The sequence below is a fragment of the Ochotona curzoniae genome, unplaced genomic scaffold, assembly GCF_017591425.1.
Source record: "Ochotona curzoniae isolate NIBS_2020 unplaced genomic scaffold, NIBS_Ocur_1.0 patch63, whole genome shotgun sequence".
In the NCBI taxonomy this organism is placed as follows: domain Eukaryota; kingdom Metazoa; phylum Chordata; class Mammalia; order Lagomorpha; family Ochotonidae; genus Ochotona; species Ochotona curzoniae.
Genome location: NW_024467043.1, coordinates 9884 through 37871, shown reverse-complemented (window position 1 = coordinate 37871; position 27988 = coordinate 9884). Strand labels below are relative to the sequence as shown.

General features: G+C 43.3%; 1 protein-coding gene and 1 pseudogene across 1 annotated transcript; one reads left to right on the top strand and one right to left on the bottom strand.

The window, feature by feature from the left end:
• LOC121168146 (coiled-coil domain-containing protein 173-like) lies at positions 1-27960 on the bottom strand. The gene is made up of 9 exons (XM_040997967.1): positions 27805-27960; positions 20715-20941; positions 19531-19704; positions 19232-19425; positions 16259-16415; positions 12532-12671; positions 9003-9195; positions 6027-6191; positions 1-407 (listed from the first exon to the last, which is right to left on the bottom strand). Exons 1-9 carry the CDS (start codon positions 27869-27871, stop codon positions 63-65), a joined length of 1662 nt encoding a protein of 553 aa, XP_040853901.1. The 5' UTR covers positions 27872-27960; the 3' UTR covers positions 1-62.
• Positions 11863-12372, top strand: LOC121168147 (annotated as a pseudogene).
• Positions 27961-27988: the final 28 nt, after the last annotated feature.

Below are 27988 nucleotides of genomic sequence, written 5' to 3'. Positions count from 1 at the left end.
TCCATTTACATTTGTAGCTCATTTTCTATAAACATGGTCATTTCAATCTTAAAATAATTTTTCTACCATGTAAAACCCAGCCTTCCCTTTGACTTTTGAAAATTATTATATTTTGATCCTTGAGAGTTATAAAACGGAAGCTGGACTCCAGTATTATCATTAGCTTGATAGCTGGGTCTTAATCTTCCTCTGTCCACAAAAACTGGTCCACGGCCACCTCCGGGTCCTTCCTGTGCAGCTTTTACCAGAGGATATATGTATTTATTTGTTGATTCAGACTCAAACTTAATTACTTCCCTGGCATAATCCTGAAATTCTTTCTCCTTTTCAGCAGCAAGAGCTTCAGTAAGTTTGTAATAATCCAGTTCTGCTTGTTTTGCTTGTATTGCATTTAATTTATTTTTGGCCTAATTAGGAAAGAGAAAATACGATTTTTGTTAAAATATCAATTTTCTAAAAATGGGTATCATTTTCTGAGGTACAATTTTCTAAATTCAATTCATATTTTAAAAGTTTTGATTGAACTCCAAAACTTGGTTTTGGAACTCACGTTTCTCATGTCCAAAGTGTGGATTAGTAAAACTTAACATTGGGCATTTATGATCCATGTTCAAACAAGTAACACGCGTGAAACTCAGTTCAGAAACTCAGCTGATTATTTATAGACACACTTCAGTCATTTTTGCTATAAACTTTGGTGGTTTGGTAGGTGTAACGATCGTTGTCAGCCTAACCTGTGCATTATCCTGAAGGAATTCAATCAACTCCCCAGCATTCTGGGTCAACCCAAGACACAGTATTTCCCAGAGAACGAGATTAATTCATCAGCAAATATCTCAAAGAATTATACATTATGAAGTTGAAGCCATACTGACATTTATCAATGTAAGTTAACCAGAATAATTACTATTTCCCAAAAGCCAATTTACAGTGTTCATAAAAACAATTTTTTACCTGTTCATGTTATATATTGAATAGATTTATTTTAGTAACTTTTCTATGACATTTTGGGTAACTTTCCATTTTGTCTTAATTAGCAATTTTCAACTGCTGAGTTTATAAAAAATAAGTTATTTTGTGTACTTAAGAATATATGTAGTGGTCCTGACAGTATTTTTCAAAATCAAAAAATTAGGCAAATATAAATCAGTAGCCCAAAAAGTATTTTCCATAGATTGAAATTTGATAGAACAGAGAAACCATATGAATATCAAATTTCTGTTAGTGCTGAAATTCAAATTAAAAGCTTAAATGCTGTTTGTAGAATTGATATCAGAATGCTAATAGTTTGAAAAAAAATACAAGGTATGATTCAAGGGGCAGGGCCTTGGTGCAGCAGTATAGCCATATCAGAGAGTTTCTATCTTAGCTATGTTCGCAGTTCAGCTTTTATATGCACACATTAGGGGTGAAAAAGTGACAAGTTGTGCTCATGCCAACCATCTTGGAGACCCTGGACTGAGTTCCTGGCTCCTGGCTTCAGCCTGGCCCAGCCATCATCACTATTGGTGGATTGAAGCTGCATTAAGTGTAAATCTTTTTTTTTTTTAATTAAACACAGGGCCCAGTGCTACAGCCTGCTGGCCAAAGTCCTTGCCTTGCATGTGCTGAGATCCATGTGGGTGCCAATTTATGACTGACCATCCAGCTCCCTGCATGTAGCCTGGAAAAGCATTGGAGGACAGCCTAAAGCCTTAGGAATCTATACCCACACAGGAAACCCAGGGAAGGCTGGCTTCTGGCTCCAGATTGGCTCAGCTTCAGCCACTGCAAATAAATCTTTCAAAAAAAATTTAAATACTGGGGCCCAGTGTAGTAGCCTAGTGGCTAAAATGTTCTCACCTGGCACATACCAGGATCCCATATAGGTGCCAATTCTAATCCCGGCAGCTCCACTTCCCATCCAGCTCCCTGCTTGTAGCCTGGGAAGGCAGTTGAGGACGGCCCAAAGCTTTGGGACCCTTCCTGTGTAAGCGTAGATTTACAGAGAGAAGGAGAAACAGGAAGAACTGCCCACAGGTCCACTTCACAAGCAGCCACGATGGCTGGAGCTGAGCCAACCCGAAGCCCCAAGCCAGTAGCTTCATCCATATCTCCCACGTGGGCAAAGGGTTCCAGGTCCTTTGACCATCCTTGACTGCTTTCTCTGGCCACAAAAAAAGAGCTGCCTGAGGAAGTGGAGCAAACAATAGGGAGTGGCACCCATATGGGATATCAGCAGATGCAAGACGAAGATTCAACCACTAGACCATCTCACTGGGTCCCAAAATCGTTAAGAAAAAAAAAAAAACTATTAAGAACAAGTATTCCATTTCTGTCTGAATGCCACTGCCATCCTTTTGGTGCATCTGGTGAAACCCTGTAAATCTTAGACAGCGATGACAGTTCCCATTCAGGTTAGGTGGTAGAGCTACTGGAAATTGTCCTGGAGATTCTGGAAGTGAGCTGGGGGTGTAACAGCTGAAGTTATATGCCCTCCAGTCATCCCTCCTTTGTCCATGGGCCCTCTTCTGCCAGGTGTGCTATCAGGAAACTGGATCAGAAGCGGAAGTGCCAGGAATTGAACTGACACTCCTACATGGGATACCAGCATCACAAATAGTGGCTTAACGTGCTGCACCACAATGTTGGTGACCACTGACACTGTACAACAATCAGGAGCCAAAGACAGACCTTAGGAATATGCTCAGTTAATTTTCAGTATAACTCCCAGGGTCATTCATTGAAGAAAGTTTTGTTTACTAAATTGTTCTAGAATAACTGAACATCTGAAAAAAAATCTTTTATCTGATACCATAAATCAAACAAAAGTGATTCAAAAAGGTTATACTCAACATTTTTTTTTAAGTTGTAGAAAACAATAGGAGAAAACCTTTCATTTTGAGAAGAAGAGAAAATTCTCATTCACTGCTTCCCGCCCCTAAATACCCACAATGGCCGCGGCTGGACTGCACCTGGCCGAGGGGTGAGCAGCTGATCCAGATGTCCCCTGTATGAGTGCAACAGCCTAGGACTATTGTGCCATTGCCTTCCACTTCCCAGGGTGCGCATGAGCAGGGTGGAGTCACAAGGTGAATCCAAGCCCTTTGGTATAGGGTCTGAGTGTCCCAGGTACCATCTTTACTAGGTCCAAAACCTGCACCCGGTACAAAATATGTACAATCTAGTGTAGGTCGGTTTTTTCTGACTTCTGCAAAAAAGCAGGAGACAAGTATTTGCCCTAGATGCCAGTGCACCATTATCAAAGTGCCTCGGTTAGACAGCCTACTCCGCATCAACTTATGCACATCTCTGAGGAAGTGGCAAGAGCTGCTGAAATTGGGTTCCTGCTGTCTGGGTGTGAGTTGGACAGAGCTCACAGCTTGCAGGTTCAGGTTAGGCCACTCTGAGTAGTGTCTGGAAAGTGAACCAAGGATAAGAACATATTCTGTGTGTTCTCTCTCTCCTCGGTGAGGGTGTGGGTGTTCCTCTGCCCCAAATAACAATTTAAAAATACTTGTTCCTCAGAAGATATCATTAGCAAATGAAAAGACAAGTTGCAAATGGAGAAAAGATTTTTAAACATCTGACAAATATTCTTTCTAGAACATATGAACTCTTAAGGCTCAACAGTATTCTAGAAAAATATCCACGTGTTTACAGCCAAATTTTGACAAGGACACCAAGACCACTCAGTGCAGAGAGGACAGTCACTTCAACAAAAGCTGCGGGTACATCCACATGCAGAATTAAGCTGTCCTCTTAGGTAAGACCATATGCAAACACTAACTTGGAAGTGGGAGTTTGGTGCAACAGTTAAGCTGCTGCCTGAGTCATTGACTTCCCCTACTAGAGTGTGGAAATTTGAGTTCCCAGTCTGTTCTCCAACTTCCTGCTAATGTGGACAGCAGGTGATGGCTCTTGCCACTCCTGTTGAAGAGCCAACTGAATTATGAGCCCCCAGCTTCTGCCTGTCCCAGCCGCCTGGCTGTTAGGGGCTTTAAGGGAATAAATCAACAGATGGGATAGGAGATCTCTTTCATAAACATTAATTTAAAAATTAACTCTAAAAAATAATCAAAAACCTAAACTTTAGAGTTAAAACTATAAAATTACTAGAATAAAATATACAGGGAAAATTCCATAATGTTAAGTTTGGAAATGATGTCTTAGCTATGACATCAAATGCATTTTTTATAAAGATTTATTTTATTGGAAAGTCAGACACACAGAAAGGAGGAGAGATGGAAAGGAAGTTCTTCCGTCCACCGACCCATTCCCTAAGCGGCCACGATGGCTAGAGCTGTGCTGATCTGAAGCCAGGAGCCAGGAGCCTCTTCTGGGTCTCCCACGCGAGTACAGGGTCCTAAGACCTCAGGCTGTCCCCAGCCTCTTTCCCAGGCCACAAGCGGAGAGCTGAATGAGAAGCGGCGAAGCTGGGACCATAACTGCAACCATATGGGATCACAGTGCATGCGAGGTGAGGACTTTTAGCCACTAGGCTACCGACCCGGGCTCCATCAAATACATTTTTTTAAAAAGAGATTGGATTTAATATAATCAGTTTAGCAAAAATATCATCAATGGAGTAAAAAAGTAATCCATGGAATCAGAGAAAATAAAAGCTTTCTTACAACCCAACACCACCATCACCAAACCCAATTTAAAATGGACAAAAACTAGAGTAAACATTATTCAAAAGAAAATCTACAGGTTGGTCTGAAGGTAGTGAGTTATCACAATTAATTGTTCAGTGAGTTACAGCTCTAATTCTTTGTTCTACACCACCTTGCTCCACTACTGCTCTAGACTAGTCTTAAATACAAACACACACACAAGGTCAGTTAGTGCATGCAAATGAAAACCAGTCAGATACTACTTCATACCATTTGGGTGGCCATTTTTAAAAGGAAGGCAAGAAAGAAGGAAAACGGGAAAAGTGTTGTTTGCGGACAGTGGAACCTGCGTGCATTACTGCTAAGGCTGCAACATGGTCTAACTACTGCAAAAAGCAAGTGTAAGAGCTCATCACATAGAATATGTGATCAGAAACTCAACTCTGGCAATAGAGAAAAGAACTGAAAGGACCTGAGCAGATGCCTGTTACCCCGAGTTCACAGAAGTCAGGAGGTGAGAACAACCCAGAAATCTGCTTACAGGTGTATGGCTCACAAAGGTGGTGGATGCAGTCAATGGAATATCAAAAAGTAGGAACTACCTGGACAAGCCCCCAAGGGCTGCAGGGACAGGCAGACGGGGAGCTGTTTACTGTTCAGTGAGTGCAAGCTCTTAGGATTGAGTGACGAAAAAGCCCTGGAGGAAGTTAGTAGCGATGGTCCATGTAAGCATGTATAATGCCCTGAACCGTCCGCTTAAAAATGGTGAACACAGTAGATTTGACCCTGGGTATATTTTCCCATGGCAGAATATGTTAGTAAAGATACAACATTAAATGGCAACAGGTTTGACCAGACACTACACTGCAGAAAGCACACACATGATCAACCAGAACATGAAGACATTCGCGACTGCAGCCCAAGCTAGCACTGCACTAGAACAGCCAACACCAACGGCTGACAACAGTGCCATGTATTTGTGAAGATGGCCAGCAGCCTGTGCTTATACAAAGGCTGGTAGGGTTGGAGAATGACAGAGCCATTTTGGAAAAATTTTAGTCATACATGACATGATTGCCAGATCCTCTGAGGCCCACCACTCACCAGAAATCTGAAACCCCTAAGATTCCAAGCAACAGTCTATGGAATATTATAAACAGGCAGTAAAGGGAAAGAAGGCAGTAAAAGAAAATGAGCATGTGGCCTGTCACAGGGGGTGGATATTCTTCATTACGTACTAAAGCATTCTAGCCAGTACAGATCAGTATGTGTGTAAGAGGTAAGTCTAGAATATATGTGTGTGTGAGTGTACGCATACATATATGTTCTTACTCCACAGAACAAATTTCTGGGGAGGCAGAAACCTAGTACAAAATTCTGTGCTGCATATGTATTGTGAAAAACAACACATAAACATTTAGGAATAATTACCATCTGCTGAATGTGGGCGTCTTGAATTTCTCGGCGCTCCTTATCAGCTCTGTTTTTTTTCTCCTTTTCATGCTCCTTGAAAATCTGATCTGCTTCCAGGATAGCCATAAGATGTTCTTTAGACTCTATTTGTCTTTGTCTTTGTTCTTCCTCTTTATTTTTGATCTAGATGTTTAAAGGAAAGGGGAAAAAACAAAACGAGCCTTACAAGTAGCCCAACTGGTTTCAAAGCTAAATTCTGTGAGAGGCGAAGCTTTGTTCTTCCAAGGCGCCTTTGCATATCTGTAACACCTTTCCTTTCGTGATACAAAATTACCACCTTGAAAATGAGCCTCCTAGGCACAGCATGATAGTGTAGCAGCTAAAGTCCTCGTGTTGAATGCACTAGGATCCCATATAGGCGCTGGTCCTAATTTCGGCAGCCCTGCCTCCCATCCAGCTCCTTGCTTATGGCCTGGGAAAGCAGTTGAGGATGGCCTAAACCCTTGGAACCCTGTACTTGCATGGGAAACATGAAGAGGCTCCTGGCTCCTGGCTTCAGATTGGCTCAGCTACAGCCATTGCAGCTGTTTGGGGAGTGAATTATCAGATGGAATATCTTCCTCTTTGTCTCTCCCTCTCTGTATATCTGCCTTTCCAATAAATATAAAAATAAACTCAAAAAAAAGACTGAATTTTCAGTCTCCCATATTATTGTGTTGGCAGGGCCAGATCAAATGATTTCACACTTACATTGTCCGAGGCCAAATATTTCCCAGTTTTATACAAAAGGAAAAGTCAGGGCCTGGAGCAGTAGCCTAATGACTAAATCCTCGCTTTGTACATGCCAGGATATGGGTGCAAGTTCATATCCTGGTTGCTCCACTTCCATCCAGCTCCCTGCTTGTGGCATAGCAAAGTAGTTAAGGACAGCCCAAAGTCTTGGGACCCTGTACCAGCGTGGGAGACCCGGAAGAGGTTTCTGGCTTCCAATCGACTCAGCTCTGGCCGTTGCAGTCATTTGGGGAGTAAACCAGAGGATGGGAGATTTTTCTCTCTATCTCTCCTCCTCTCCGTACATCTGCCTTTCCAAAAAAAAAAAAAAAATTAATGGCCCGGCACGATGGCACAGTGGTTAAGGTCCTCGCCTGCCACACCTGGAATCCCATATGGGCACCAGTTCTATCCCGGCAGCCCCGCTTCCCTTCCAGCTCCCTGCCTGTGGCCCGGGAAAGCAGTCGAGGACGGCCCAAAGCTTTGGGACCCTGTACCCGTGAGACCCAGAAGAGGCTCCTGGCTTCGAATCGGCATAGCATCGGCCGTTGCTGCTCACTTGGGGAGTGAATCATCGGACGGAAGATCTTCCTCTCTGTCTCTCCTCTCTGTATATCCGCCTTTCCAATAAAAATAAAATAAATCTTTAAAAATAATGTTTTTTTAAAAAGTCAGCCAGAAGTAATGCAGGAGCAGAAAACTATGCACATAGATGGAGTCCCATATAGTTGGTTTACTTTGGTTTCTTTCCACAGTATTTTTTAAAAACGGGGAACATTAAATGAAAACACAAATAGAGTGATACAGACAAGTGTACCTTTTAATGGAAAAAACACAAGAATGGAAAAGCAGAATCTTCTTGCAGTAGGGAAATATTTGTAATGAAAGTTAATCATTACTATCAAGTATACCAATTATTTAGTTAAATGTTACAATAAGCCATAGCACAATGACTCAACTGGCTAATCCTCCCCCTAAAAGTGCTGGGATTGCATGTAGGCTCTGGTTCATATCCTGGCTGCTCCATTTCCCAATCAGCTGGTAGCCTAGAAAAGCAGAGGAGGATGGCCCAAAACCTTAGGGCCCTGCAACCATGTGGGCAACCCAGAGGAAGCTCCTGGTTCCTGGCTTCAGATTAGCTCAGCTTTGGCCACTGCGTCCATCTGGGGAATATGCACGTCTGTGGATGCAAGATCTTTGTCTCTCCTTTTCACTGTAAATCTATCTTCACAATAAAAATAAATAAAGCTTAAAAAAAATGTTACAAGAGGGCCCGGCAGCGTGGCCTCATGGCTGAAGTCCTTGCCTTGAACGTGCCGGAATTTCATATGGGCGCTGGTTCTGATCCTGGCAGCTCCACTTCGCATCTGGCTCCCTGCTTGTGGCCTAGGAAAGCAGTTGAGGACTGGCTACTGGCTTTGGATCGGCACAGCACTGGCCGTTGCAGTCACTTGGGGAGTGAATCAGCGGACAGAGGATCTTTCTCGCTCTCTCTCTTCCTCTCTGTATATCTGACTTTGTTAATTTGTGATGAAAATAAATAAATCTTTAAAAAAAATGCTGCAAGAGTCAGCTGTATGATATGTTTCTTTAAATGATTAAGAAAATTTAAATGTAATACAGTAATTTTTAGCTGATTTTAAAAATTTAAGAAATTTTATTTTTCTTTAAGAAATATTTTAAGTATATAACAATCTTTGCAGCGGAAAGGTTATGAAATATAGAATTTCTTTGCATCTATAAACATATTTTAAAATACATATTCAGTTATCTAAAAGACAAAGAGGTAGACACAAAGATCTCCCATCCACTTCTGTTCACTCACCAAATGCCACAATTCTAGAGCTGGGTCAGGCCAAAGCTAGGAGCTGAGAAGTCATTCTAGGTCTCCCAGGTTGGCAGAGGGTACCAGCCGCTTGGGCCATCACCTGCTGCCTAGCTGTCGGGGTGGGCATGAGGAGCAGGAAGCTGGGGCCAGAGCTGGGACTGGAAGCCAGGTTGTCCGACATGCAGGCATCCCGAGGTGCTTCCAGACGCTTAGGATGATTGTCCACCTGTACCTTCTGTTAGAGAGTAAACGTTTTCTGATTCCAAGATTCTAGGAAAATATAATACAGTGTCTGTCTCATCTCCAGCTAGTTTTTAGAGGAAAAGGTACTAGAAATCAAAAGTGGAAACGTCTGAAATCTATCTATTCTTCATTATTATAATAGAACACTTTACCACAATGTCTCTGTATTCTGCAATAGCATTTAATTCTGCTTGCTTTTTTTCATATTTTTCTTTTTCTCTTTTTTCCCATTCAGCTTCAATTTCTGCAATGTCTCTGGCAATAATCAAATCTTCATTGTCCAGTTTTTCTTTCATTAGTTCACTCAAGAAATTATTTATTCTTTCTCTTCGTTCTTCCATCAGCCTATAACAAAATAATCATTCTTGTTACATCTCTACGAGCAACCTTTTCATGCATCCAATATGATTTAAAGAGTCATGTATTTTACAAATTGTAGTTTTATAAAACAAAAAGGACCCCCATACTCCAAATATGTAATTGTTTTTATAAGTATAAAATAACATATTCTAAAAGCCAAAAGAGAGCAGTAAACATAATATGATCATGTGTAATGTTTAGAGGAAATAAGGTTCAAATCTCTGTACTGGAAGATATTTAACAGTATGTGTATTTCTGCTGCTTACTTGAGCAGTGAAAGTATAGGCTAACAAAAACTTTTTTTGTTAAGATTCATTTATTTTTATTACAAAGGCAGATATACAGAGAGGAGGAGAGACAAAGAGGAAGATCTTTCGTCCAATGATTCACTCCCCAAGTGACTGCAATGGCTGGTGCTGCGCCAATCCAAAGCCGGGAACTAGGAACCTCTTCTGAGTGCTGGCGCAAGGTCCCAAACCTTTGGGCCATCCTTGACTGCTTTCCCAGGCCACAGCAGGGAGCTGGATGCGAAGTGGAGCTGCCAGGAATTAGAACCACCGCCCATATGGGATCCTGGCGCATTCAAGGCAAAGACCTTAACCATTACGCTACTGCACCAGGTCCTGAATGCCTTCTAATAAGATAAATCTGCTTAGAAATAGCAGGTACACTAGGACAATCAACATACTGCGAGTACTTGATGAAACACGATCATTGACCTTCAGAAAAATGTTCTTTACATCAAGGCGAGGACTTTAGTTGCTAGGCCACGCTGCTGGGCCCTCAAAGACTTTACTTTAGCTAAAACTTGGGAAATAGTGAATAAGTTGTCTAAATCCTGAACAAATCCATCCTCTACATCCTGATGGATTTTCTTTAACAGTGCTTTGTTGGTTGGACCTGCCTGTGCATCTCTCTCCCTTTATGCTATGGGGCTCCTGACATCAGAATTGGATCGTCCTCTCTCTGGCCCAGGGCCTGACATGTGGCTGGTCCATCATAAACACATGTTGCACCAAAGTCACAATTTTATCAAATAAATTGGCAAAGCAGTATGTAAAAATGGTAAGAAAGGACAAGGAAATTATGATCTAAAGTGGAGTTAAGGCATATAGTAAATAACTATATAAGGCAAACATCATCAGAGATTTAGGAATTAATGGAAAAAAGAGGGACAAAAGCCACCTTCATAAGAAAGATGATTTTCAGGCCTGTGGAATAGCCTAGCAGCTAGAGTCCTGGCCTTGCACATGCCGGGATCCCTTATGGGAGCCAGCTCTAATACTGGTGACCATGCTTCCCTTCCAGCTCCTTGCCTGTGGCCTGGCAAAGCAGTAGAGGATGGTCGAAAGCTTTGGGACCCCACACACACGTGGAAGACCTGGAAGAAGCTCCTAGCTCCTGGTTTTACATTGGCTCAGCTCTGGCCATTGTGGCCACTTGGGGAGTGAACCACAAAAAAGGAAGATCTTCCTCTCTGTCTCTCCTCTGTATATCTGCTTTTCCAATAAAAAATAAATCTTTGAAAAAGATTTTTGCCCTCAGGGCTGGCACAGTGCCATACCGGGCTAATCCTCTGCCCATCTGTACTGACATCCCCTAAGGGTACTGGTTTGTGTCCCAGTCATTCCACTTCAGATCCAGCTCCCTACTAATGTCCTGGCAAAGTAATAGAGGATGAAAGAAGTCCTTGAGCCCCTCTACCCACATTGGAGATCTGGAAGAAACTCCAAGTTTCCAGCTTCCTATCAGACCAGCTCTGGCTAGTGCAATCATTTGGGGAATAAAGCATTGGATGGAAGATCTCTCTCTCCCTCCTCTCTCTTTGTTAACTCTGACTTCCCAAGTAAAATCAGTAAGTCTTTTTTTCTAAAAAATTAAAGTTTGCCCTCATGGAATCCTGGCTACTGCTGGTGAAGGGGAGTAAGCATATATAACTAAACAAGTTAAAGGAGCAGGTTTTGTGTGCTTTGGAAGTGAGCATCCCCTCAAGTGTACTAAAAGAATCCAGGGTAGGAGAGAAAAGGGAAGGAGACAAAAGTAGCAGGTAAGATCGCAGAGATGAGGCTGCGGACAGCTGCACATGGGGGCAATAGAGCCCAACGGTTACTCTTAAGACTCCTAAGTTGAGATGTAAAACAAGCTGAGGATTCTGCAAGGGCAAAGCATGATCTAAACATGTAGTGCCATGTGGCCTCTGACTCCTGACTCTCCAGCCCCATCCCAAACTGCTCTCTGAGGTGACAATGGCCTCTTTCTCTGAAGGACACTTCATCTGAACATTCTATTGAGTCACTCTACCGATGGAAGTATCTAACATTAATGCCTGCTTCCTTTCTGTTCAAACTCTCCTCCTTGACATCTTCCACTCTGGAAACTATTCTTTGGTCTTCCTATTATTCCTTCTCCATTTGATGCTTAAATATGGAGTTCCCCAGGAACCACCTCTCCTTCCTTACCTGCTCACCCTCCATTGCAACCAGCAATGGTGCAGTCTTATCCCTCTGCTGGGCAAACCAGTACTTCTGACCACCTGCCAGTATTTCCAGCCAGACAGATGTCCTGGCCATGCCAAAGGTTCTTCACCCCTCATGCCCCACACTGAAATTAAGTCAATAAATGCCCTGTTGCTCTCTTCTGGATGCCGGGAAGATGGTAGACATCCAGACCAAGGGCTCCTACCAGAAGCAGCCGACCACCTTCCAGAACAAGAAGCGGGTGCTGCTGGGGAAAATGGCAAAGAGAAGCTCCTGTGCTACTACAAGAACATCTGGCTGGGCTTCAAGATGCCCAAGGAGGCTACTGAGGAAACCTACATCAACAAGAAATGCCCCTTCACCGGAAACGTGTCCATCCGGGGGAGGATCCTGCCGGGTGTGGTGACCAAGATGAAGATGCCAAGGACCATCGTCATCCGCCGCAACTACCTGCACTACATCTGGAAATACAACCGCTTAGAGAAGCGCCACAAGAATGTGTTGGCGCACCTGTCACCCTGCTTCAGGGACGTCCAGATTGGGGACATCGTCACGGTGGGCGAGTGCCGGCCCCTCAGCAAGACTGTGTGCTTCAACGTGCTCAAGGTCACCAAAGCCTCCGGCACCAAGAAGCAGTTCCAGAAGTTCTGAGGCTCCGCTGCCTCTCCCCCACATGAAATAAAGTTATTTTCCCCATTTAAAAAAATAGAAATAAATAGAAATAAAGGCCCTCTTCATGTATAAACGATGAAACTGCCTATTCCAAAAGGTTACTTTCATATCCCAGCTTCTGAATTTTAATTTTAGATACCACTTTGCTTGTACAGTCATTTTAAAAGCTTACCTGTGTGTTTCAGCTTCTTTTTCTCTGCCCATTTGTGTGAGACGCTTTTTGGCTTTGATAAATCTTCTGATCTTTTCATCTTCCTCTTCTTGCTGCTGCTGCTCTACAGCTTTGATGATATTTTTATCATTCAAATGTTCCTTAGGAAAAAAGTGGACAGTATCCAATCACAAAATATCTTTCAATGCATCAACACCCAACAATAACCCACCCAAGGTTACCACTCTGGTTATTTCTCTCCTGGAAATTCACCCCAAAGAGATAATCAGGAAAGCACATAAAGGTTTATATACCATCCACTTTATCTCAGAAAAAAAACAAACTTGAAACAATCTAAATGCCCCATAGAGAAATGCTTAAATAAACCATAAGTCCAATGACATGAGAAGATAATACATTCAGTAAGATGACCGAAAGAGCAGAATGTGAAACATCATGGTATATTCCAATTCCACAAATACATGCATGTACAAATTTGTAATATATATATATGACTAGGAAAAATGTGCCAAATGTTAAAAGTAGTTATCTTTAAGATTTTTTTTTAAATTTTAAAGGCAGAGTTCCATAGAGAGATAACTTCTGTATGTTGCTTCACTTCCTAAATGGCCACAACAGCCAGGGCTGGGCCAGGCCAAGGCCAACAGCTTCACCTGATCTTCCCACAAAGGTGCAGGGCCTAAGGATTTGGGTCACCTGCTGCTGCTTTCCCAGGTGGATTAGCAGGGAAGTGGATCAGCCAGGACCTGAATGGGTGCCCATATAGCAGACCCACACTGCAGGTAGCAGCTTAACACATAATGCCATAGCATGGACCCCAATTTCAAAATTTTACCTCGGCAGAAGCACCATGTTCCTGTAATTCACCAAAATGAGGAACTCAAAGGAAAAGGAGCAAGGCACTAGATACAAGTTCTCCAAGCAAGTAAGAAAACCTGGCCGAGTTCCTTTGCACAAGTACATGTGCATTCAGGAGAAAGGTGACGTTGTAGACTTCAACAATGAGAACTCTTCAAAAAGGAATGCCCATATGTTACTGTGGCAACGCTGGAAGTCTGCAATGTAACCCAACACTGTTGAAAACAAGGGCAAGATTCTTGCCAAGAGGATATGTGTATTGAACAAGTTAAACACTCTTAAAAGCAGAGACAGCTCCACAAAATGTGTGAAGGAAAAGGATCAGATGAAGAAGGAAGCCAAGGAGACAGGGACCCGGGACCAAGTGAAGCTTCAGCCTGCTCCTCCCAGAAGCCCACATTGCTGGAGCCAACAGAAAGGACCTGAGCTGGAACCCATTCCTATGAATGCATGGCATACTAAGTGTAAATAAAATCAACAGGTACATAGACGACTTCTAGAATACATATATAAAACCTTCCATAAACTCCTTCTAAGGAAGCTGTTCAGATGGATTTTAAGGGAGTAATCCAGCCAAAATGAAGACATGGGATTCAGGAGATGGGAGTAGTGGCCCTGGAATGTGACACAGGATGTCCCAGGATGACCACTATGCAGCAGCCTTAGCACAGATGCAGTCCAGAGGAAAGAAACCATGAAGGATCCTGGATGGGGAAGACCCAAGGAAAAATAAGAGCACTTAATATACTTAGCTGAACACCAAAAACCAGTAATGAATACACATTTATTTATTTTTTCCCTAATATGTAATTGGTTTTATTTGAAAGGCAGGTTTTTTTTACAAACAGAGAAGGTGAGACAGAGATTTCTGACCCGCCATTTCACTTCCCAAATGGTTGCAACAGCCAGAGCAGAGCTATTCCAAAGCAGGAATTCAGGAGCCTTCTCCAAGTCTCCCAAATGGGTACAGGAGTCCAGACTCATACCAGGCTCCCTGGTCTCCAAGACCATCAGCAGAGAGCTGGATTGGAAGTGGAGCAGCTGGGACATGGATCAAATATCCGTGTAGGATGCCAGTGCTGCAGGTATAACCGGCAATGCCACCATGCCAGCCCCATGAATATACATTTCTTAAAAGATTTATTTTTATTATTTTTTTATTGGAAAGGCAGATATACAGAGAGGAGAGACAGAGAGGAAGATCTTCCGTCCGCCGATGCTATGCCGATCCGAAGCCAGGAGACTCTTCCGGGTCTCCCACGCGGGTGCAGGGTCGCAAAGCTTTAGGCCATCCTGGACTGCTCTCCTGAGCCACAGGCAGGGAGCTGGAAGGGAAGCGGGGCTGCCGGGATAGAACCAGCGCCCATATGGGATCCCGGGCGTGCAAGGCGAGGACCTTAACCACTTGCGCCACCGCGCCGGGCCCATGAATATGCATTTAACACATCTTACTGAACAAATGGAAAAGGCAGATCACAAAAACTGACCAGAAAAGGATTTAAAGAATTGAGTCAAAACAAATGAAAGAAAAGGCAATAATTTTAACCACAGGAAAAGGAACATATATGTAACCAAAGGAATATAGTGACAGTATATTACTTGGCTTTGCAGAGAAAAATACTTATATAACTACAATGGTGATCTAAGTAAAACTGTGACACGTTTAATGGTACAGGGAGGATGACAAGGGCAATAATGAAAAAGAGATAAATCATCAACTATAAGGACTGAGAGATCGAAAAGATCCAAAACTGCAAAATCAAGAAACAACATTTAGAATCTGTGGTTTAAAAATCTAAACGTAGGGTATTTAAAATAGCATTTTCTACCACAAGAAACAAATATAAACTTAGGATATGATTACTTCCAGGAGGCAACAAAAATTATTCCTCTTTTAAGAAATGTGGGACTGCTTGATAAACATCAACTCTTTTAAAGATTTATTTATTTTTATTGGAAAGGCAGATTATGGAAAGCAGAGACATTGAGAGAAAGATCTTCCATCTGCTGGTTCACTCTAAATGGTTGCAACAGCTGGAGCTAGCCGATTCAGAGCCAATCTTGTGTTTTATATTACTTAAAAATGAAAATGGATCTTAAAGAAAAATATTAAAAAGTGTGAAATAAGGGCATGGTGTGATGGCTCAATGGCTAAATCCTTGCACTGTACATGCTAAAATTCCATTTGGGCACTAGTCTGTGTTCCAGCAGCCCTGCTTCCCATCCAGCTCCCTGCTTGTGGCCTGGGAAAGCAGTTAAGAACAATGCAAAGCCTTGGGACCCTGCATCCGCATGGGAGACCCAGAAGAGGCTCTGGCTTCAGATGGGCACAGCTCTAGCTGTTGCAGCTACGTGGACAATGAACCAAAGGATCAAAGATCTTTCTGTCTCTGCCCTCTGTAAAAAAATAATTAATGAACCTATCAATATTATGGTTTTTGATGCACGAGACCACATCCTCAGAAACGCATGGCAATTAGACAGCAGGTGTGTAGATGGATGGATGGAGTCTCAGAAACACAAGTTAAAGCAACCCCTATTATTTTTTAAGGACATATTAGAAGCTAGGCAAAATTGCCCTAATTAACTATGTAAAAATTGTCAAAAATAAAGAAAAAAAAAGTTAGGCAATTGCCTACTTCGGTTCTGGCCAAGCGTCTAAGAAACCCAGTTGGAGTTGCTGGTTCTTGGCTTTGGGCTGGCCTAGTCCTGGATGTGGCAGGCACTTGGGAGTAAACCAGTAGACAGAGGATCAATGTCTCTTATCTCCAACACTCTGCCTTTCCAATCAATCAATCAATAAATAAATCTTTATTTTTAAAAACTATGCATTTGACTTTATAGTTTAACATCTGTATTTTCAACCTACAAAAAACAGTCTCCTGCTTTCATGCATCTCTTCTTTCTTCTTTTTTAGTTTTTTCTTCATTTCTATTTCATATAATAAATTCTGTCGCTTTATTTCCTCAGCATCTTTTTCTTCATGCTTTCTCCTTCTTTCTTCTTCTTCTTCATGTTCTTTTATTCTAAACCATAAAATAATTAAAGCAATGCAGAAAAACTGTATTTTTACAACACTCATTAGATGCTAACCTGGGATGATTTAAAGCTGTAATAAAAATTCTTACTTTCTTTTGAGAAAAGGACAGACATTGAAGAGCAGTGGCTAAAACTAATCCAATCTTGGCAAAACTGCCAATACTTTCCTGTCTACCTAATTTGCTTCATTTCTCACTCAAAAAACTTGTGCCAGGTGCAAGTGTCTCTTAAGAATATTAAGAATGGTGACATTATTGTACCAAAGTCCAATCTCAAGTTCCCCAACTGTAGTACTAGAAGTCATACAACATAAGCCCTGCGTCTAGCCCACCAAGAGATGTGAGACTTGCTGGGCGAAAGGAGACAAAGGTCTCCTTGGCCAAATGCCACTTTGACAGTTATTCTTTCTACAGCCCAGGCTGCATAGCTCTCCGTGCTGGCTGAGAGGTATGCCTCCACATAAGCTGTCTTTCACAGCTCCAAGAGGGGCTGTCTTACTGCACAGCCCTCCTCTGGGACACGGGCCTCTATCTCTGCCTCTCAACCCATCTCACCACCAGGCACTCCCACCATCAGTAGTTTATTGCAGACCCCAGCTCTAAGGGAGCTCTCATGGGCAGCCAGCTATGGCATGGCAGCACACACCTGTGCTGCCTTCTTGCCCATGGCAGACTCCTGCGTTCTGTTGACCAGTCAGCAGGTGTGTAGGCTGTTCCAATGCCACTTGGCTCTGGCAGGCAGGCAGAGGGAATACTACTGAGGAATACTACTTTGGGCAGCACTCTATCTAGAAAATGCTTTCCATAGAGTTCCCCCACTGAGCTTCAGTGAGGAGCAAGTTCCCTTCCCCTTTGCCAGGGAGAGCTAGTTGTTGAGTCCATAAGTTCACCCAGTTATTGTCAAGCCAGCTCAGGAGAGGAGACTCAGTCCTGACTGATTCCTCGGTGTGGATCAAGCAGCTTGAGAGTCAAGAGTTGCTCTGTTTAGGAAGAACTAAGGAGACAGTCATCACTGGCCACAGTGAAAACAGACTTCAAGTTCCCCCAAGAAAAACTTAATTTTCCAAGAACACTGTTCATTTATTAAAACAATGCAATATTTTATTTCCAGTATTTCTTAGAAACCAATTCTCAGGTCAACAGTCAAGATTTAAAGGAGCACAGCATAGCAGCCTAGCAGGTAAAGTCATCACCTTGCACCCATTTGGATCCCATATAGGTGCTGGTTCTAATCCTAGCGACCTTGCTTGCCATTCAGCTCCCTGGGAAAGCAGTGGAGCATGACCCAAAGTCTTGGGCCCCTGCATCTGGGTTGGAGGCCTGGAAGAAGATCCTGGCTCCTGACTTTGGATTGGCTCAGCTCCAGCTGTTATGGCTACTTGGGGAGTGATTCAGCGGACAGAACATCTTCATCTCTCCTCTTATCTGACTTTCCAATAAAATAAATAAATAAATAAAAGAATAGGGTCTGGCACATTGGCTCAACAGACTAACCCTCCACTTCAAAATGCCAATATCTTATATGGGCGTTGGTTCATGTCCTAGCTGCGCCACTTCTCATCTAGCTCCCTGCTTACGACCTGGGAAAGCAGTAGAGTATGCCTCAGGTCCTTGGGACCCTCTATCCTCATGGGAGACCTGGAAGAAGTTCCTGGCTACTTGATTTTGGAAACTCGAAATCCTCCTCTCCCAAAATTTGTTTTCAGTGATCTAAAACTTCATTCCTTTTTTCCTCAACATTCATTTACACTCTTAGGAGTTCTTTCATATATTTCCCTCCTAACTGGCTATTGAAGTTTCCTGACTTCTTATGAGGGGGATTTTTCATCTGCAGTATAAGTCATAATTTTGTTTAAAGATTATTTGAAAGGCAGGGTTACAGAAAGAGAGGAAGAGAAAGGAAAAAATATATTCCATCCACTGGTTTACGCCCCAAATGACCTTAGCAACTAGAAATGAGCCGCTTTCTTGGGTACATTAACAGGGAGCTAGATTGGAAGCGGAATATCCAGGATTCAAATCAATGTCTTTATGGGACGTCATCACACACACTGGCTTTACCCGTTAGACTGCAATGCCAGCCCCAGACACCAGGAATGTTTACTTTTTTTTGCTTTTCCTCTTGCCTTCTTATGAAGACTTTCTGTGTTTCCATAAATAGTTTCTTGGGCCCGGCACAATAGCCTAGTCATTAAGTCCTTGCCTTGCATCCACTGGGATCCCATATGTATCCCGGCAGCTCCACTTCCCATCCAACTAGCCTGACTGTGGCCTTGGAAAGCAGTATAGGATGACCCAAAGCCTTGGGATCCTGCACCCATGTGGGCAACCCAGAACAAGTTCCTGGTTCCTGGCTTCAGATTGGTTTAACCCTACAAGCTTGTTCTCTTGCTTCTGTCAATACCATGTGACAATTTCCACCAGGGAGCTGCATCATGCCAAACCTTAAATGCATACATGTGGAGATTAGAACTCTTCCCCACAGCAAGGAGAGAATCGAACCAGTCCTACAGTTCGTTGAAAATCTGGCCACCTAAGTCTAGGTTAGATCAACCAACGCCATCTAACACACAAACACATGGGATAAATGTTTATGGGTACACATCACTAGAATCTGTGGTTGTTGTTAGTATTATTTTGGCAATAGTAACCAATCTATAATCTTCGGTTAAGGGAACAATTGGAATTTAATCCTCAGACTCTTTTTGTACTAAGTATTTTAATATGCATTACTTTTATAGTAAAATAGTGCTATATTTATTATGAGAAGACAAGGTACGAACTGTTAGTTTGGATATACATACTGTTTAAGGTGATCATTAGCAAGAGCCACCCTTTCTGTCCGTTGTTTTTCTGCTTTTTCTTGCTCTTCTTTAAAAGCTTTCTGAATATCAAGTTTCATTTGTTCTTCCCATTTTTTGTCTGACTTTATCTTAGACTTTTTGAATTCAATCTGGGCATCACGTTCTTTCATAACTCTACTAAGAAGAAGTCCTGACTACAAAAAAAATGGAAGTATTTTAAGAAATGATGTTTATACATAGATAAGCTAAATATATGTATATACAATGTATGCATAAAACTAAGAAAATTCAAGTATTACATGAAAATTTTTCACTCTTTCTGTTTGGAAAAATTGATACTGTTTTGCATGTTCAATGGCCTTCTTTCTTTCTCTTTGTTTGTATAGTGCTTCTTCTATATCAAGAATTTGTCTTTCTGCCTCAATTTCTTCATCACGCTTTTTTTTGGCTTCAAGTTTCTGCTCTTTCATTCCCTACAGAAAACAAAATTATTATTTTCCAAAATAATTTTTACCAACAATAATTGTGTACAACTATTAGCCACAGTGTGGCATTCATATCACATTAGCAGGTAACAAGATCAATATTATAGTGTGCTATCTCATACAATGACCATACTACGCAACAATGAAAATAATTGATCATGGGCCCGGCAGCATGGCCTAGCAGCTAAAGTCCTCACCTTGAACGACCCGGGATTCCACATGGGCACCGGTTTTAATCCCAGCAGCTCCATTTCCCATCCAGCTCCCTGCTTGTGGCCTGGGAAAGCAGTCGAGGACGGCCCAAAGCCTTAGGACCCTGCACCCGCATGGGAGACCTAGAAAGAAGTTCCTGGTACCGGGCTTCGGATCGGCGCAGTACCAGCCCTTGTGGTCACTTGGGGAGTGAACCATCAGACGGAAGATCTTCCTCTCTGTCTCCTCCTCTCTGTATATCTGACTTTACAATAAAAATAGTTAAATCTTTTTTTTTTTAAGATTTATTTATTTTATTGGAAAATCAGATATACAGAGAGGAGGAGAGACAGAAAAGAAGAACTTCCATCCAATGATTCACTCCCCAAGTGACTGCAATGGCCGATGCTATGCCGATCCAAAGCCAGGAGCCTGGAACTTCTTCTGGGTATCCCACACGGGTGCAGGGTCCCAAGTCCTTGGACTGCTTTCCCAGGCCACAAGTAGGGAGCTGCATGGGAAGTGGGGCTGCCGGGATTAGAACTGGCACCCATATGAGATCCTGGCGCGTTCAAGGTGAGGACCTCAGCTGCTAGGCCACGCCGCCGGGCCCAAAATAAATAAATCTTAAAAAAAAGTATACACTGTAAATATGTTTACATTATGTCACTTATTCTTAGACAAGCTGCTGAAAATGGTTTTTAATGTACTTTATGAAATTTTACACACTAAAATAATCATAAAAGAAGCATAAGAGAACTAAGAAAGCAGAGCCCATGGATGTGTAATACATCAGCAATACTTACTGCATATGTATTCGTCCAGTGTTTTACCACTTCTTGGGATCGCAAATGCATTTCCTTCTTGGCCTTTCTTTCTGCACGCAGAGATGCGGCTTCTCTTGTCAAACTGTCAAGGCTATCCTGAATCCTTTTCCACTCATCGTGTGGAATTATGGTGACCTGGCGGAGATCTACTTTGCTAGGTAGAAGAGGTGGATAGGAAACTTGGTCTTCTTCAAACTTTCTTATTCCTAATAAAAATTTAAAATGATTATTAGAAAATTTCAGGGAGAATTTAAGTGACTTTTTTTCTCAGAAATATTTATATTGTCATGCTACCTGAAACTCAGTCCAAATGCTTAATGTACTCCTGTTATTGTTTTTTTTTTAAAGATTTATTTTTATTATTATTTTTATTGGAAAGGCGGATATACAGAGAGGAGAGACAGAGAGGAAGATCTTCCGTCCGATGATTCACCCACCAAGTGAGCGCAACGGCCGATACTATGCCGGTCCGAAGCCTAGAGCCTCTTCCGGGTCTCCCACGCGGGTGCAGGGTCCCAAAGCTTTGGGCCGTCCTCAACTGCTTTCCCGGACCACAAGCAGGGAGCTGGATGGGAAGTGGGGCTGCCGGGATAGAACCGGCGCCCATATGGGATCCCGGGCGTGCAAGGCGAGGACCTTTAACCACTTGCGCCACCGCGCCAGGCCCTACTCCTGTTATCTTAATAGCTAGCAAGGCTAGTGTGATATAGCACGTTAGGCTGCTGCCTCTATTCCACATGAGTGCCAATTCAAGTTCTATCTGCTTCACTTCTGATCCAGTTCCCTGACAGTGAGCCTGGGAAAGGAGCAGACGCCAGTCCTGCAGCCACGTGAAAGGCCTGAAGGAAGCTCCTGGCTTCCACCTGCCTCAGCTCTGGCCATCGCTGCCATTTGGGAAATGAATCAGTAGATGGAGGATCATCCCTTTCTGTGATTCCCTCTCTCTGTGACTCTACCTTTCAAATAAATGAATAAATCTCTTAAAAAAAAAAAGGAGCAGTGGAACAGTTAGCATTCAGTTCACAAAAAGCAAGAGCTTGAAATAACAAAACATGTTTGTTTGCTCATTTCCTTACTACCTAAACTTTGGGGGGAGGGGAATGGATAAATTTGAGGATGTTCACCTTTGGGGACTGTACACTGCAATTGACTATTCAATCTACCCCACTGAGGAGCAGCAGTTCAATCTGAGAAATGACCAGAGTGCCACGGTGGATCTAATTCACTTCAGAATGTTTGCATCTCTCTTGCCAACAACTGTTTGTCTACTAATCAAATAACTCTCTACTAATCAAAACAAGAGGTGTATTTGGGCCTGGCAGCATGGCCTAGCGGCTAAAGTCCTCACCTTGAAAGCGCCGGGATCCCATATGAGCGCCGGTTCTAATCCCAGCAGCTCCACTTCCCATCCAGCTCCCTGCTGTGGCCTGGGAAAGCAGTCGAGGACGGCCCAAAGCCTTGGGACCCTGCACCCGTGTGGGATACCAGGAAGAAGTTCCTGGTTCCTAGCTCAGATCGGCATAGCACCGGCCGTTGCAGTCACTTGGGGAGTGAATTATCGGACGAAATGTCTTTCTGTCTCTCCTCCTCTCTGTATATCGGACTTTCCAATAAATAAATAAATCTTTAAAAAAAAAAACAAGAGGTGTATTTGCAACGTTTGGGAAACTTCTTCCCTTTTATTTTTTAAAGATTTATTTTTGGACCCAGCATGGTAACTTAGTGGTTCAAGCCTTTGCCTTGCACGTGCTGGGATCCCATAAGAGCGCTGGTTCTAATCCCAGCTGCTCCACTTCGCATCCAGCTCCCTGCTTGTGGCCTGGGAAAGCAGTCAATGAAAGTCCAAGGACTTGGGATCCTGCACCCACATGGGAGACCTGGAAGAAGCTCCAGGATCCTGGCTTCAGATCGGCACAGCTCTGGCCATTGCAGCCACTTGGGGAGTTGGTCAGTGGATGAGGGATCTTCCTCTTTGTCTCGCCTCCTTTCTGCATATCTCACTTTCCAATAAATAAATAAAATAAAATAAAGAGATTTATTTTTATTATAAAGGCAGATTTACAGAGAAAGGGGATATATAGAGAGAAAGGTCTTCTGTCCACTGGTTTACTGCCCAAGTGGCCGTAATGGTCAGAGTTCAGACCACCCAAAGCCAGGAGCTAATGCTCTTTAGGCCACTAGGAGAAAGCTGGATGGGAAGTGAGCCGGATATGAACTGGCACCCATATCATATCCTGGAGAATCCAAGGCCAAGATTTAGCCACTGGGCCACCACAGCAGGCCTACTTCTTCCTTTTTCTTTTGGGAGAGACATTCAGGAGACTCTCAAGCTAGAAGTGACCAGGGAAACAAAGATGGGCAGCAGTCATTCTAGGAGCACAGGAGGGATGAAGCCTTGGTTGCAGCTGTAAATGGCCAACTATAGAAAACAAAGGAGGCACCTGGGCCAATGATGAACTCATTGTGTTGTTGGTAATCCAGCCCAAAGCCTGTGAGTCCTGCTGTAAGTGAATAAACTTCCTGGCATCTTATATTTCTCTGAGGATTTACTCATTTTTTCAAAAAAGATTTATTTATTTTATGTGGAAAGTCAGAAAGACGGATCTTTCAAATACTGTTTCAGTCCCCAGTGGCCTCAACAGCCAGAACTGGACTGGTCTGAAGCCAAGAGTCAGGAGCTTCTTCCAGGTCTCCCATGTGGGTACAGGGATGCAAGGACTTAAGCTATCCTCCATCGCCCTCCCAAGCCATAAGCAGAGAGCTTGGTCAGGATGTGGTGCAGCCTGGACAAGAACTGGTGCCCACATAGGATGTAGGCACAGGAAGGCTGAGGATGGCCCCAGGATTTACTCATTTTATATCACATTTTTCCTCTTTCTGGGTATCTTCAGACTGTAACAGACTATGCAGGCCTGCTAAGGTCTTGGCCACACCTTCAGGTGGGGACACCAGCATTGCCCACCCATTTGCTAACTAATGAAGAGACAACCAGTGGGAAACATCTCACCTGTAGGTTCCCGCCCAACAAGGAGGGATCAGGGAATGCTTAAAAATTCCAAGACCCTTCCATAGACTCCTTGGTGTCTCCCCCGCTTTCGAGAGGCACCCCACCTCCCAGCTTTCTCTCAGGAGGTGCTTTTCCCTTCCCTCTTCCTTCCCTGCTCACCTGGTCCCTTTCCAAATAAACTTTTCTGTCTGCAACAGATTCCTGGCTTTTTATTTCTATACTAAGCTGAGGAAAGAACCCACCAGGCATTTCTGGTAACAATAACCTCAACTCATGCATCTTCAAGCATACTGCCTTTTTTTTTAAGCAAAAAACAAAACAAAACAAAACCCACTATTTAAACCTATCTAGTGATTTTTTTTCTCATTTAATTTATTGTGCTTTTCAACTCCAAATTTTATTTTGTTCCTTTTAACAGTTTCTTTCTCTATTAATATCCTACTTGGTGAAATGGTCTTCACAAAACCTACCTACATTCTCTAGAAAAATGATTTAGTTCTTCCATTGTATTTACAATAGTTATAAATTCACAAAAGCTATAAAGCTGCCATTCCTGTAAAAAGCAAAAGTTTTTTTCTAGTGTGTTCAACATCTGGTCTTCCTTAGAGTGTTTTTAATGAAACTTTTCCTATGTCTAAGCCATTCTTCATTCCTTACAATTTCTTAGACATTTCAGATCTGGAAACCAGATCCTCCCCTACTCTACATGTATCGTTCCTGGTGCTGCTTGACTAGCGACTTCCAGCATTCTGTGTCGTATGTGGCTCTGCTGGGGTTAGTGGTCAGCTTATGAGTAAACAGGTTTCCCGCAAAATATTAGAACAAGCATCCCAGACTCTGACAAAGGGCTACCAATGAGTGCTGAGGCATGCTGTATTACCCAGGAAAGTAGTTCACAATTCCCTCTTAGCTTTTCTTTACTTCTTTTGTTTTCCCCCCATGGAGCTGCAAGCTCAGCAGGAGATTAGAGCTTCAGGCATGTTCAGGTCTTTAGCCAGAATATGCTAAGTTCAGAGCAGGCATGTGGCCTCTAGATTTCCAGGAATACAATATCCAGAGCTTTTCAAAGCCCCCTATACAATCTCATTTTCCAGCTATTCCCTTTTAAGCTTGTTATTTTCTCCAAAACAGTGGCCTATATGTGTCCATTTTGTGCTGCTATATAAATACTTGATACCAGGTAACTTCCATGGGCATGAATCTGCTGGCTCACAGTTCTTGAGAAAAGGAAACAAAGATGCCAGCTTCTGCAGAGGGCATGCTGGCTGCATTGTTACACTGTGGAAAGTGACAGGTGGAGAAAGGGCAAAGAGAGGTTGAGGGAGAGAGGGAGTAAGAGGGAGCTTAACCTCCCTTTTTTACAGCAAACTCTCTACAGTTATGTCATGAACCCTCATGAATCCATCCACTCCAGCTTCATAGCCTGATCCTCTAACACGAGGACCCACCTCTTAACACTGCTGCATTTGGAAGTAAAGCTTCCAATACATGTTTTTGGCAGAATATATTCAAACCACTGCCTATGATATTAACAATTGCCACCAACCCTTTTGACAAGGATACTCCATGGACTCTGAGTCAAGTCAAATAACGACAAGCTTCAAGCCTAGATTTTCCCAACGGCCTGCCAGACATGCAAATAATAACAGTTATAAGAGAGATGAGTTTTGGAGAGAATCAAAACCTGGTCCGGTCCCTCCACACAGTGCTAAGACACCAACTTTATCTGACCACTGTGGCTTTCTACGCTACTGGGAGACTGGGAGAAAAGTATGGAACAAGAGTTAGGTAAAACACTGAGGAATTCACTGCTAATACAAGCATTCAACCATTTTTCTTGGATAAGATTCCTTTGATTGTCTTTTGCCTCTGCTTAACAATTGGAGTTCTAAAAATGTTGCTGGTATTTTCACTGATTTTTACAAAGAAAAGTATTTTTAGGGATATTTATTCTATAACTCTGGCCAATGTTCCCTACTAAATCCTTACAGAGTTATTACTTTTTTTTTTAAAGATTTATTATTATTATTTTTTTTTTTATTGGAAAGGCGGATATACAGAGAGGAGAGACAGAGAGGAAGATCTTCCGTCCGATGATTCACTCCCCAAGTGAGCGCAACGGGTCGATACTATGCCGATCCGAAGCCAGGAGCCTCTTCCGGGTCTCCCACGCGGGTGCAGGGTCCCAAAGCTTTGGGCCGTCCTCGACTGCTTTCCCAGGCCACATGCAGGGAGCTGGAAGGGAAGTGGGGCTGCTGGGATTAGAACCGGCGCCCATATGGGATCCCGGGTGTGCAAGGCAAGGACCTTTAACCACTTGCGCCACCGCGCCAGGCCCGAGTTATTACTTTTTTTTAAAGATTTATTTATTTTTATTATAAAGTCAGATATACAGAGAGGAGGAGAGAAAGAGAGGAAGATCTTCCCTCCGATGATTCACTCCCCAAGTGAGCGGTGCTATGCCGATCCGATGCCGGATACCAGGAACTTCTTTCCAGGTATCCCACGTGGGTGCAGGGTCCCAAGGCTTTGGGCTGTCCTTGACTGCTTTCCCAGGCCACAAGCAGGGAGCTGGATGGGAAGTGGAACGGCTGGGATTAGAACCAGCACCCATATGGGATAGCGCATGTACAAGGCGAGGACTTTAGCCGCTAGGCCACACCACCGGGCCCGAGTTATTACTTTTAACATATAGTTGTTTACATGTCTGAAACCCTCTCCCTTCGCTGACAGAAATGATAATTTAGCAGTGAGGCTCCAACAGAAGCTTCTAAGCCAGTCATCACAAAACATGAATATTTAGGAAAATCTTGAGTGATCTAGTGCACAGTTAGAGATGAAGTGAATACATGAGCCTTTTCAATACTTGCCATAGAAATCCATTCTTCCTCCTCCAATACGACAATCCTGGCTGCTAATTACTAATGTCTACCCACTACCCAAACGGCCACTAGTGAGAGGCCAGCTGGCTCCCTCCTTGAATCTGGTGCAAGGGGGGGGTGTTGCTGCTACAGAAGCCCAGGCAAGGACATGATGACAGTTCTGATCCCCATGGTTCGAGCTGTTATTATAACAATCATATTTTGAGGAGTTTACACACCTAGGAAACTAGTTGGAACTGAGAAATTTCTTCCGAACCTATGGGTTTTTCCATACGAAATCAACAGTTCGTCTAGCAGTAGCACTCAGAAGCTTTTTTTTTTTTTTTTTTCAAAGATTTATATTTATTAAATTTTGATTGATCTAGTGCACAGTTAGAGATGAAGTGAATACATGAGCCTTTTCAATACTTGCCATAGAAATCCATTCACTCCCCAATGAGCGACAACGGCTGCTAATACTAATGTCTACCCACTACCCAAACGGCCACTAGTGAGAGGCCAGCTGGCTCCCTCCTTGAATCTGGTGCAAGGGGGGGGGTGTTGCTGCTACAGAAGCCCAGGCAAGGACATGATGACAGTTCTGATCCCCATGGTTCGAGCTGTTATTATAACAATCATATTTTGAGGAGTTTACACACCTAGGAAACTAGTTGGAACTGAGAAATTTCTTCCGAAGTCCTATGGGTCCATTTTCCACTACGAAATCAACAGTTCGTCCTTATTACACTACCTCATGTAGCACTCTGTTTTTACACTCTTTGGGAAAGTGCTTACCTTCAGGGGCTTTCGTAAAAAGCCTTCCACAGTTCTGCAGCTAAGGAATCCATCGATCTTTCCAAAAGATTCCAGTTTGCACCGTGCATTCACTCCTCTTCAAGTGTGCAGGAGTTCAGGAACACGACTCCAGGCCTCGCCGAGGATCTGACCGGCTAGTCCGCGAGGATTCTCTAGCTCCCTGCAGTCTCCACATCTATTTCTGTAAACCTCACCGTCCTCACCGCCCTTCATCTTTCCCTCTTTCTTCCATTCACCTGGGAACAAAGCTAACTTTCACAGAACCCACCGGCGCTGGTGCTTTGGAACCCAAGCCCTCATTTGGCATCCTAGCCTCTCGCCTGGTGCTGGGGCTCGGACAGGTGCAGAGCCCTTCCCGGTGCTGGAATGAGCCAGTGTAGCTCACCTGTGTTTTCCTTCACTCGTCCACAGCGCCGTCCGAAGCGCACCAGCATCCCTGACGACGTGCCCATGGCGCTCCCAAACCTGGAAAAGCGACTGATAGCGCCGAGCTGGTCGGACTCCAGCCACCCAGCCAGCAGCCAGCGAGCGGAATGTTTCCCACGCCGTGTGGTTGCTTCGCAACGCCA

Excerpts from the sequence above, each read along its gene's own strand:
- LOC121168146 (XM_040997967.1), bottom strand. The coding sequence starts at position 27,871 with ATGGGCACGTCGTCAGGGATGCTGGTGCGCTTCGGACGGCGCTGTGGA. Across the intron at positions 19,705-20,714 it reads ACTGGACGAATACATATGCA|GGAATGAAAGAGCAGAAACT; the intron begins GTAAGTATTGCT and ends TGTTTTCTGTAG. Across the intron at positions 6,192-9,002 it reads CAGAATACAGAGACATTGTG|ATCAAAAATAAAGAGGAAGA; the intron begins GTAAAGTGTTCT and ends TTAAACATCTAG.